Source organism: Poecilia mexicana, unplaced genomic scaffold (genome assembly GCF_051168715.1).
Source record: "Poecilia mexicana isolate PSO_F unplaced genomic scaffold, ASM5116871v1 scaffold_19, whole genome shotgun sequence".
In the NCBI taxonomy this organism is placed as follows: Eukaryota; Metazoa; Chordata; class Actinopteri; order Cyprinodontiformes; family Poeciliidae; genus Poecilia; species Poecilia mexicana.
Window position 1 is genome coordinate 2,406,565 of NW_028263388.1, and position 13,197 is coordinate 2,419,761.

A 13,197-nucleotide genomic window follows, 5' to 3' on the forward strand; every position below is an offset into this window, starting at 1 on the left:
GAGGCACAAATAAAATTGTTCCCAGGGCCACAAATGGCCCCCGCGCCTCATCTTGAACACCAATGAAAGGGTTAAATGAGGGGAAATAAAGTCAAAATCTGCATATTCAATTTTGTATTTTCACACGTGTAACATCCATACAACCACAAGTGAGACATTTAATCCAGTTTTTCCTCAGGTCCACATTTTACATTCGTTTTCCGGAAGCAGGAAAAGCTTTTAAAAAAAAAAAAAAAAAAAAAAAGGACAGAAACTGCAGTTATTTCACCAAAACAGTTTTTTTCCACCACAGCAGAAAATATTCTTAAACATGAAGAAATGGAGGGAAAAAAATAAAAAATATTAAGGTGCAAAGCAGCAACAAGTCAAACATTTGCTCAATTTATTATTTTTACATCTGTTATGGAACAACATGACTACACCATCATATATCAAAGACTTCACCTCACTAAAGCTGCTGGAAATGTCCATTTTGTTCACTGGCAAATAAACAGGAAGCTCTCCTTTCAAAAATAATAATAATAATGTGTACATACAAAAATAAAGAAAATATAGAGTCTTTACATGTTGAACATTTAACGTCATAAATAAATATGGTAAGTCAGGAGGAAGTTTGCTGGATGGAAGTTGTTCGGTCGGCGTTTAACACTTAAACGTTAAGAGCTGATGACATCATCATCAGTGGGCCATGGCGTCCTGGAAGCCCCACGCCTCCAGCAGGGAAATCTGGAAGCTCTCCTTGCAGAGCGGCGGGTTGTCGAAGGTGGCGCAGCGGCCGGTGTGGCCGTGGTTCAGCTCCGCGTCGATGAACAGGGCGTTGCTGTCGCCGCCGCCTCCTGATTGGACAAGAAGTTTCAGGTAAACCGATTTAATTAATGCAAATCCAGCATCAAATAAACAAACCCGAGTTAAATTAGACAAAAACTGGTATCAAACGTTTGTGAAAATTTTCATTTGTGCCGCTCTCGTTTTAGAAGGTTTTATGCAAAATTCAAACTTTTTGTACTTCAGTTTTGAGTTTCTACTGCATCTGAAAACAGCCCAGAAAATAAAACTATCCGCACATTTTTATCACAATAAGTTTGCGTTACCCTAACCCTTTCAAAAACCTCCAGATCCCAACATTACAAATCACCTAGAAACTGCAGCCCGTTACCTAGCAACCCCAGTGGAATTCCACCCGTTGCCTAGCAACCTATGCTGAGCTCCAGCATATTTGGTCAGCTGGTTTAACCACATTATAATGGCTGCTGGAAAGGACGAATTATTTTGTTGTCGACTTACCATCTAGAAACCACCTGCTGCATTCTTGTGCAGGAGGCTCCATTTCTGCTTTTCTAAGACGTACGGTTATATTATTGTACATTCGTTTGCGGCACGTTTTCAAATGCGAGTGTAAACATCGAGTTTAGGGGGCGTGGCCAGCAGCAGTTTTAGATTTAAAGTGACAAGATGCTCCAAAACAACTCAATTTGACTAAAATCTCATTATCTAAGAAAGACTTTGTGCAAAAAATGAAATGAACATGTTTTTATAGGCCATAAACCGATCCTAAGCTGTTTAAGGAAGCACAATAGGTCACCTTTAATAAATGTTCCCACAGGTCAATCAGCCTGTCCATAGTTACAAAATCAAGTTTAGTGTTTGTGCAGGAAACATTTTGGTTTGTGCGGTTATTATTTTTAAGAGATCAACCTTGAACAAAAAACTAATCGATGTAAACGAATAGTGCCGTGTTTGTGCAGCTCAGTTGATTGACGCCAAAATTTGCTCCATTTTGGAAATATGAACAGGCTGGTTGACCTTTGACCTCTGTAGACATCTTTAAAGTGACAGCAGCACCATCAGTCTGGCTTGAAGCAGGCGGGATCAGAAACGATCTGCTCACCCACGATGATGGAGTCGAAGCTCCCAGCCATGAACATCGACGTGTTTTTGGAGTTGAGGTTGAAGTGGTGCGTGGCCAGAAACGGCGACAGTTCTCCAGGAGGTTTGTCGGGCTGCGGGAGGCTCTGGTCTGCGCTCGGATCGGCGGCGGCCGGATCGTCCGGACCTGCGGGCCGGATGGCCGACGCCAACTCAGGGTGGCGGATCACCACCCACTCGTAGCGCTCCATCTCAGGCTTCAGCTGCAGAGCAGACATGGGATCGGTCAACCAGGGAATCAATTCCTTCTTTAATAAAAACATTTTATTGGATAAAATTCCTTTAGTGGATGAGAACCAGGTGAAGCCAAGATTAACTGATTATATTGATGAATATTTCAATAATTCATCACGATGAATCCAATTAATGTTTCAGCCACATTGTTATGAGTTTCTTCAGGACACCAGTCACAAAAACAAAGTTTGATTTATGTCACTAAACTACATTTAATTATATATTAAAGTTTATTGGTACTCTTTGAATAAATAAGACATTTTTCCATGTTAGAAAAATAATCTGCCAATAGAACAAGAACTTTTTCATCAATATAAAAGGAGTTATTGACCCAACAGGCTCCCATCTTGCTGAAAAGTTACTTGAAAGTCAATTTTGTTTCATTTAGAGCATTTGCAACTAGAGAAAATACTTGGTAAGATTTTTTGTTTTTGCAGTGTAGTCAAAGTCCAATCCAGTAAAAATAAAATGGATATATTTTTTCCTGTTAACCCTTTCCTGACAGACCTGGTCTCAGGTGTGGTGTCAGGTAAAAGCCTAACCAGAAACTACCGGATCAGGTAACGGAGTTTCCGCGGGTCGTTCTTAAGTGTTTGTTCCTCCAGCCCACAGCTGAGCGTCAACTCAGAAACCTGGATGAATAATTCATTGTGAAGACATCAGATCAGTTTTCACATTTCAGAGGTTTTTTATTAAAAATAGGAACCAAACGCTGCAGGAGGAGGAGCTTCCTGCATGTTGGTTTGTGCAGCAATATGACCTGCAATGATTTGCAGACAGCTGTGGAAACTGCAGCTAATGATGCCCTCTAGTGGCTGCTACTTGGTACTACTCAGACTAAAATGAATGAAATTATCTTTGAAACACGAAAACAAATTTACCCTGAATACGAAACACTCCCCGGTGCCAAAATAGCTCAACTTGTTGCCTCCACGTTTCCTCTCCTCCCAGTCTGATGACAGGAAGGCTCCACACACCTGGGATCAAAAATAAAGACATGTTAGAACAATAATTTCACCATCTTCATATGCACTAGCTTTAATCACAAAGATGCACTTTATAACCCAGAGTCTGTGGAAGAGCCAAGCTGTAATCCAGCCACAGACGACGACTGTAGAAAATTCATATGAATGGAATTAAACAATAAATTCACTGATTTTTATAAACATTCAACTTAATGTAAATTTATCTAATCCAATCCAGGTCAAAACTATAGATAAGAACTCAAATAAACCATGTAGCCCCACTAATGCTTGGTTAAATGTCCGTTAGCACCGTGAATCTTGGCTGCATGGTTTCCAGTAGCAGAATGCTAATGCTACTGCTCCAATCATAGATATTAGCTCTGCTAACACCAAACATGGCATTTAACAGAGGCTAATGCTAAAGCACCAACTTCAAATTAAATTTTTTTTGAAAAATTACAACCATTGAACACCAAATTTTAAAAAGATAAATTACATGTTATGCATTTAGGGGAAGCCAAGTGCGCCAAAGATTTTCAGAGTTAGCAAAACCTCTAAACCAAAATTTAGCTTTGCTATTAGCGTGTTAGCAAGTGTGCCCACCACTACGCCTAATAATTAAGCAGCCCTTTCTGTAAGTGTACTGGCAGTGTCCATCCAAGAAGGTTTTGAAATGGTTCGTTTTCCAGACACCAAAAAACAGCCGGTTGGTTTTTTAAAAGCAGCCGAGACCCAAATGGAGGTAGAAAAATGTGCAAAATAGGTTCCCTTTAATAAAAAAAAATAAATAAAATAGTCAGTGTGTTCATCAATTGGTTTAAACATCACAACTAAATTTAGCATTACAGAATTAGAAAAGCTGCTCTGCTTACATCTCCATCGGTGGTCCGGATCAGGAGCAGGGTGGGTTCATGGCCTTCGCAGTGAGAGTAGAACCTTAAAGCAAAACGCAACAAGTCAGTTTGGTTTCTTTTTAAACCCGTAAACAGGAGCTGGAGACGTGGGACGGGTCACCTGCTGAGGCTGCAGCCGTGGGTGGAGGTGGTGAAGAGGAGCTCCGGCTGGCACAGGGCGAAGCGCTCCGGGATCCACGACCAGATGTCGTGCATCTCCTTGGCGCTGACGATCTCCGAGCTGAACGTGTCGGGATCCAGAGCCAGCTGCACATTTCGCCTGGAAAACAAACCAACAGGAGGCGCTGCAGTACAGAGCGGTCATTCATAATACCTGCTGCTACGAGAGAGGGTGTCTAGTCAAAGTAAACCAGAGCAAAATGGATGAATGAAGGAGAAGTGAACCCACCTAACGCTGCGAGATCAGATGAGACAAGACGAATGGAGCAGAAAAAAACAAAACATTAAGATGGAAAATCAACTGAAATAAAATACTGACAGGAAACGATACGACCGTATTTAGGACAAAACAAAAAATGAATAATTCACAATGAAGGAGTAAATTTATGCTAAGACAGAGGTCAGATATTCAAAGACTAGGAAATGCTCCATTAGAAAAAAAGAACCAGAATTTTCCATGTTAAAAATCAAATTTACAGGATTAAAACCATTTTGACAAAACAGGAAAAAAAAGATTCAAATGTACTGACATCACTGCAAAAACAGAAAATCTTAATTTTGTGTAGTTTCTAGTGTAAATATCTTAGTATAATTGAATTAAGACAAAAAAAGTAACTTTTCAGCAAGATACAGGAGTTTGTTATAAATTAATCTCAATATTGATGAAAAGTGAAAGTTTTGCTTTAAGATGAACCTTTAAAGTCATTTATTTCATTACCTAAAATTAAATAATGCAGCATTTTTAGTGAATTTGAACCAGGTGCAGCTCAAACATTAGTGACAAAACATTCTTTAGTTTTTTATCTTAAATGCAGAATGTGTGCATTTTGTAGAGCTGGAGTGAATTATTCTTACAGTAAGTTGCTTTTCCCCCCTTCCAGTCTGTATCCTCCAGTTAATCAATTGATGACCACATTAGTGGACATTATTGCGATAATTGATTCACCTGATTAATTATGATAAATCTGATTAATCCTGTTTAACCGTTTCAGGCCTGGTGGTGGTGTGGGTGAACGATCCGGGTTTGGACCTCACCTCTTCTGTTTGACGGTGATTCCTTTCTGCTGCAGCGACTTCTCGTTGGTGACCTGCAGCAGCGTAATCTCCTTGCGGCTGATCAGGCGAATGGAGAAGGATTTCTCCAGCAGCTTCTCCGGCGTGACGGTGGAACCGATGCCTTTGATGAACGCCTGAATATCCGACCGGATTTTCCCAGAGTCGAGCCGCTGCTGGTTCTGTCCTGCTTGGCCTCCCGTTTTGTGTTTGCGGTAAAACTTGAGCAAGGCGATGGCGACGCGGTAGAGGACCTTGTAGCCCTCCACCAGGTACACATCCAGGACCCGGACCATGTGGGCGAACGGCAGGTCGCCCAGCACCCAGCGCTGCCAGTCGGCGTAGACCTCCACCACGTCCTGGGCGGTGGCGACTATCAGTTTGTGCGCAGCCGTGCAGTACTTGTTGGCCAGGTCGCCGAAGGTCATGCAGCTGGACTCGTAGGCCAGGAAGGTTTGGTCCAGCAGCCGTTTGCCCGGCTCGTTGCAGGCCAGGATGCGGCTGACGTGTTCGAAGCACTGCGCCTCGTCTTTGCTGAAGTGCAGGAGCAGCGCGGTGAGCGCCGGGAGGGACGGGCAGTGCGAGATGTCTGGGAACTGCCCCGCCACGCAGTTGATGATCCGATGCGCCGAGGCCACCGCCTCCACCTTCAAGCAGTACCGCGGCACCGGATTTCCGTCCACGAACTCCGGCAGCGGGATGTGAGACGACGGCTTCTTCGCGGCGGCATCGCCTATGATGTCACGATACACCTCAGCATCCGGCGTAACGGTGCGGCACGGAATGGACTTGATGAGCTGCTGGTAGACCTGAGCCCGCAGCTTGTGGTTCTTGGCCCAGTAGCCTTGGCGAGCCATCTGCTTGAACTCCTTCAGCTCTTTGCAGTCCAGCTTGGTGGGCCCGCTGCTCGTCGCCAGATCCCCCATCTGGCTCCAGTCCACAAACGTGCCATATTCGTCCTCAGCCATGATGCTGGAAGCTTTCTGGACCGCCCAAGGAGCAAAGAGGAGGTGCTGGTGACCTTCTGTCCTCCACACAACTGGTACCAAACTGGGTGACACTACCCATCCATGGTGGTTACTGGAAAACACAGAGGTTTAAAGAACTGAGCCAGTTCAGAATATTCCCAGTTGGTGAATATTCAAATCTCCGACTGTGATTTGATTGGCCGATCACCAATCTTTAAGTTTAAAGAGGAGCTAAGCGCCGTTAGCTTCATGTTTCTGTGAAAATTTGTTCATTTATTCGATTCTGGGATGTCTATCTAAAACCGCCTCAGTGCTGCCCTCTGTGGGTTGAACAGTGGCTACTGCAGATCTAAAGGTTCAGTTGGCTGACAGTCGCTGTATTTCCACTGCAGATGTGCTCAAAACTAAAAATGTTCCACTGCCTACTTTTGGTGGACTCTCTAAAGGGGGCGGGGCTAAGCTTTCACATGAGCTTTAGTTGCACTTTAAAACCTGACCTACTCTACCGAGTCCGATTTTGGCCAATACCAATTTACTTTTCTAAAGAGTCGCAAAGTCGTTTCTCGTTAAAGTATCGTCCAATCGCCTAAAATTACAGAATTCAGCTCTGGTCTGACCGATGTGGTTAAAGTCCAAACCTCAATTAAATTGGGCAAAACTTGAATAGATGTGTTGCCATGCCAACTACTCCGAGATGTTACTACGCGTTTATTTGCAGGTCAGGCTTGGCCAGGTCGAATGTGAAGTCCAGAATGTTCTCAGTAATAAAAAATGCAGACAAACATTTACTAATTTCATTACATGGATTCTTCCTCCTGTAAGCTTTTTTTTTATTTTTTATCTCCAAGAACAGTAGTGTGTTTTATACAACTAGGTGAAACGAATCGGTGACAACCTTACAAAATGGGTTTTAACCAGAAATTTTTCTTAAATTTGACCACATCAAGTTCTCAGGGGCAGAAAAATAAAAGTATTTCAAACATGACACATATGGGCAACATGAGGATTCACAGTTTAAGAAAACTGACTCAGCAACTTCTGTGAAGTAATAAAAACTTTCACAACACATCCTTACTGAGAACAGCCGTCACATGAAGATGACGCACGACCAAAGGTCACCAAGCTTTTTTTTTATTTTTTTTTACAGTGAAATTAAAACTGTACCAATCACACAGTGAATAAAAACGCAAAGCACGACAGTTTCTGCAGTGAAAATTTTGGTACAATCCAAGTACCAGCAATCAGCATTTACACTTATAGTTAAACAATCTATGATTGTAATTATATGCATAGTGACAGATCATCCTTACACCGCCCATAATCAGCATTATTCCCCAGCGGCAGATAGTAAATATACTTACCGTTTTATCCCTATGAGTTTATGAACGCCTAATTCAGGGAAGATTTTAATGGATATTTAATTTATGCTGCAAATTCAAGATTAAGTGTTAAATCAAGACGTTTTCAGCAGAAAGAAAGACTGGAGCCTCATAAACGCCTCTAACACAATGAATGACTGAATAGCGTCATCATAAAATGCATGCAGAGCCACTTACACCGTTTATATTCGGCTGCAGAAGCTGTACGGGCCTGTTAGTTTGCGTGTTTGGAGCTACACGGATCACGGACTAAATCTGGCACACAGTTATCCCCAAGTTAGCACGGCTAGCATTAGCTTAACGCAGCCTGCTCAGGAGAAGCTGAAGTTGGCTTCCGATTCGTAACAAAATGGCTAAAAAGGGCAATTCCACTTTTTTTTAAACAACTGAGCATCTATTTGCTCTTGTTTTAAAACAGACTTTTCAAATCTAGACTAGATTATTTTACACTAGCAACAGATTAACAATGTTTCGGATTTGTGGAAGTTCAAAATAGGGTGATTTCAGCTGTAATAAATTAGAATTTGTCAATTTCTGAAACGACAAATATTCAGTAGATGATGGACAACGACCTTAAACGGTAACAAGAACAGGGCAATGTTTCAGTTTATTATACGAGTCAGACATTTTCTGCTCCAGCTCTGCAAGTTGCGAATGAAAACAGTCTTCCCATTTCAGTACAATTAAACATAAAATGCAACAACTTCAACTTTAATTAAAACTGAACCCCAATTCATCACTTTTAAATCAAATAATCGTTTCACACATCAAAAACTGGCCTGTGAGCATTCTGGTACAAGTGTAAAACAATTACAGTGTTTGTGTTGTAGTTTTAAAAATAGAGCAGATTAAAATAAAAATAAAAAAATCTTCAGCTAGTGAAAAAGATTGGTGGAATCGCCCTTTAGCCATTGTCCAAATCGAAGGCTAACTTCAGCTTCATCCTGCACCGTGCGTTTCATATGCTAACAAAAACCATACAACACCAACTGCCCCGAGAAAAACACGCATAGATGCAGAGAGACCATTATAAAAAAAGACTCTGATTAGATGACTAGGCGGTTAGATTTACAAAACCGTTCCAGCACCTGCTAGCATGCTCGCTACCAATTAATCTTGTCCATTGATTGTCCGTCTGTCTTGGGCTTTGCGTTTTAAGCTTTAAAACACCCGATTTATTTAACTAAATATAATCACAGAGAGAATAACAGCCTTTATTCCACCAGACCAGGAATACTGACAAGCAAATAATACGTTTATTCCGATTAAAAAACACCGTATTCCTACCTTAGAGCTGCATGCCTGCAAGACGCGAAGCAGGGTTCACGTTGTTGTTTGGAGCATGCGCACTGCGTCCAGGAGGGCTGCTTAAATCTACACTGACAACCAGGTTTCTAATAACTCCTCTGATCCATCCAGCTTTAAAATCTATGCTGATGCTTAATGAAGAATGCAGTAGATGCCTAATTTTTCATGAATTACTAGCAGAAGTTACATGTGGGCGTCAATTTTCTATCTTTCCTTGTTTAATGTGGTGCCATTTGGGAAGGACAGGAAGTACAAGAAGGACAACAAACCAGCTCTTTGTTAGAAACTCAAAGCACAGCAGCTCCAACACATGACAGCTGTTACTGATAATTAAATTATGCAATCAAAACTGCCCTGCGGTAAAATGTTGTCTGGTTTCCTCTGAAATACAGCTGGTGCTTCTCAAAAACGCCTCAGTATTTGCTTTCTGTGGAATGAAAGGGTGAGACATTTGTAAAATAAATATATTTTTACTGTGAAATAATTAAAATTAAAGATGTATATCTACCGATTTCTAAGGTGAGTTAGAGTGCAGGGCAGCTGATTTTAATGTTAATGACAACAAATTCATCCATTTTTATTGAAAGCGTGTTTGCTTTGTCAGTCATTCCTAAAATAAAAAGCAACGAACGCTTTGCAAAATTAAACTTTTTCCACTATTGTCACATTAAAGCCACAAACTTTAATGTATTTTATTAAGATTTTATAAGACATCAAACACAATGTAGTGTCTAAATGTAAAAATGAATGAAAAGCATAACAATAAATATCTGAAAAGTGTGGCGTACATTTTTACTTGGTTACCTGCATCAAAACTTTATTGGCTCCTGTTTTGCTGCAAAGACCCACAAATATTACAAGTTACAAACCCACAAGTATTGGAAAAATAAGGCAACTTTAAATTGTTCAATGCAATTCCAACTTTATGCTTTTATTATGGTGTTAAAATAGGACAAGGCTTAAAAAGTGGGACTTCCAGGCCATATAAAGGAAAATATGTCAATGTAGAGCATGTGGAGAAGATTGGAGTTCGGTTTAGTCGACTGAATTATGTGGTTTAAATCTGCAGAGAGCAACAGATGGTGCAAAGCCAGTAAACCTTTTGGTCGTAGCTCAAAGAGGTTTATGCTCATCCAATCTTCCCAATCCTGCACATTAGCTATGGCGATGCTCTGTCTGTCCGCCCATGTTTTTATTTACAGGATTCAGTTGAAAAGCAGGGGCTGTTCCTGCATAAAAGGGGCCCTGGGCCTTCTGGGCAAACATCCCACTGTCAAAACCGGAAAATTTTAATTTATTAAATTTAAAAAGCAAAAATTTGTTTAAAATGATCTTTTTAATTTTTTTTATTTTGTTTTAACTCTTCAATAACATGATGGAGTATCAGGACCACAATAAGAAAATAAATAAATAAAAATAAAAAGTCAACATTACAAGAATAAAGTCGTATGAAAATAAAGTTGGAATAATACAATAAAGTGAAATTATACAAGAATAAAGCCATAATATTAGAATAATAACATTGTACAAGAATAAAGTAAAAATAATATGAGAATAAAGTCATTTTATTTTATGACTTTAATTTTATTTTAAAATTGAAGTCATAACTTTATGACTTTATTCTTGTAATATTATTTTAAAAACATTCTTAGCATTGACCTCCTCTGTCCTTCATTAATAAACAAAAAAATGTTATGAAATCTGTAAATCACTAAACATCTAAAAAAAAACAGTTTTTGTATTTTGTTGGTCAAATTTGAACCGTTCTTTACTTGTGCTCAGAGGTCAAATAAAATCACTTCAAAGGTCACAAAATGGCCCCGATGCCACACTTTGACAACCTTTTAAAAAAAATCAGTAACAAGACTTGAGCATTTTCAGTTTAGAACGATCCATTCCAAACTCATAAAAAACACAAAAGAAACAAAAACATCCATTTAATTTACCTCTGCACTAAAGCAGCAAATAAACCAAGAAAGAAAATACTTTCCAAGTGACATAAGCGCCTGATCTTTTCCAGTAAAATGTAATGTTACCAATTAACAGAGTTGTGTAAAAACTGTGTTGTTGTTCTTCTTATTAGCTGTTTCATTTTAATTCTCATGGCAACAGAGTCAAACTGTAAATAGACCCCAAATTCCTTGTAAAATCCATGTGCTTTGAATCACGGCCGAATTAGCCATTTGTCTCATTCTTTGGAGAAATATTTCCCCTTCTGAGCTACAATATGCATGTGACACACATTAGAGTTTGTCATGGAGAGGAAACTCAGTAAAGATAAGATATTTAGGAGAAATGAGAAAGTTTTGAAACCCAATTACTTAACTTTGGAGATGGCACGTCAAGAACCCAGAGTCAAAACAAAATCTAAAATTATTCTGTTTTGGTGGAAGTGTTATTAATTTCAATCTTTGATCTGAAAACTCCAATGTGTTGTTATGTAGTTGTGACGATGATGCACATTTTTCATAAAAAAAATCTAAAAACTAACATCCATTTGTATTCAGCATTTATTCTGATGCATAATTATTATTTATTTTATAAAAATAAATATAGAGACGTTGCAACATGACGTCACGATCCCGCCCCCAGTTTCCTTCCGAACGAGTGTTCAATCAGATATCCATACGCGGTCAGGATCATAGACATTATATATATATATATATATATATATATATATATATATATATATATATATATATATATATATATATATATATATATATATATATATATATATATATTATGTTATGTCTATGGTCAGGATAGCATACGTGCAGTTAGTACGCAAGCCCGCGCATGCGCATTAAGAAGTCCGACCATCAGCGGACATCTGAACCATCTGAACTACATCTGAACCATCAGTTCAGCATACGCAACAAGTTATGACGAAAATAAGTCATTAAAATGTTTATAATATGATAACTACATAGACATACATGGGTTGTCGTGGTTTCAAAGTGTATTTAAAGCAGGTCTGGCTGCAGCAGCAGTCAACTACAACACACGCCCGTGTAAAACTCATTAACCTACTTAACCGCTAAGTCAGGATGCCATACAACTGTTCATAACAAAGTGTATGATGATCTACGTCATGATTATATGTTGCTGATTAAATTAAATCATATGGTAATGACAGCGGATACATGTCTGAGCTAAGCGTATGACTATCTGACAACGTATGCTGTCAGAACAACAGCAAAACGCAGCTAGCCGAAGATGGCTAGCATCGATTTTAGCTGTGGACTTGTCAACATAATGTGCTAAATCTTTAATGTATAAAAGAAAAAGGTATGCAAGGCTTTGTTATTAATTATCAACACTATGACAACTAGAGATTCAAGGGTTTCACATTTCACATGTCAGTAAAAAGTTTAAATATAAGAAAAATAGTGAGGGAGAAGTAGGTCAGTTATGCTAGCTTGACTTTGACAACCTAGAATAACATTTAGATGTGCAGGGAATTCAGTATTTGGTTCAGTTTTTTTAAGGCGACACAAACACTAACTCTGATAGACCATCAGTACAGCAGGTGATTAAATTAGCTAATTAACCACCAATATGTCAGATTTACTAATAGAAGCTAAAATCTACCTCAGCGCAAAAATAAACACCAAGCCTAAAAACATAAAACTGTAAAGGACTGAATGCTTCTGCTCTGACTTTGTGTGGGAAATGTTTGCCTTAAAAAAAGAAAGAAAAAGTGTTGACTATTGATCTATATGTAGCTGTTACAGTCAGTTGCTACGGCAACGAGTTTGCATGTAGCATAGCTCATACAGATTGCGAGAAAAACAACGAATACGAGTGGTTTTGAGTGATTCTTCAAGGTTTTTTACTGCGTTATTTTCCTATGCGGTGGCGAACTATGCTAAATTAATAATACCTACATCTCCAGGTTTCATTTTGTTAACGTAATACCGCGTTAGCGCAACAAGAAAAGAATCCCTTTTGCCATCCAGCATTGTGCGCATGTGCGAAACTTCCGGATTTATAACAATTTATATTTTTTGCTAGTTTTTGTTTTTTCCTGAAATTTAGAGAAATAATGATTGTTAATATACTCTAATTAAAATTAAATTGAAATTAATGGGTTAATTGTTTATGGATTTAGTTGTTTGTATTATTCATGTTATAAAATGATAAGTGGATAAATTAATATAATATGTAAAATAAAAGTTTTGACATCATGCTACATGCTGTAAGTATGTTTTTATACATATGCAACAAAGGGTTAAATAACCTATTTTCTTGTCTAGTCACCACAATCAGATCAAAACATAAGAAATAA

General features: G+C 39.0%; 1 protein-coding gene across 2 annotated transcripts; it reads right to left on the reverse strand.

Annotated features, from left to right (window-relative positions):
* Positions 1–99: 99 nt before the first annotated feature.
* Positions 100–9,157, reverse strand: tbc1d24 (TBC1 domain family, member 24). Of its 2 annotated transcripts, none has more exons than XM_014978777.2 (7): positions 8,886–9,157; positions 5,234–6,331; positions 4,140–4,298; positions 3,998–4,061; positions 3,042–3,137; positions 1,889–2,129; positions 100–836 (listed from the first exon to the last, which is right to left on the reverse strand). In XM_014978777.2, the coding sequence occupies exons 2-7, from the start codon at positions 6,217–6,219 to the stop codon at positions 679–681; spliced, it is 1,704 nt and encodes a 567-aa protein (XP_014834263.2). In that variant the 5' UTR covers positions 6,220–6,331; positions 8,886–9,157; the 3' UTR covers positions 100–678. The 2 variants fall into 2 exon arrangements, with proteins under 2 accessions (XP_014834263.2, XP_087872687.1); XM_088016561.1 differs by lacking the exon at positions 8,886–9,157 and adding an exon at positions 7,776–7,796.
* Between the last annotated feature and the right edge of the window lie 4,040 nt (positions 9,158–13,197).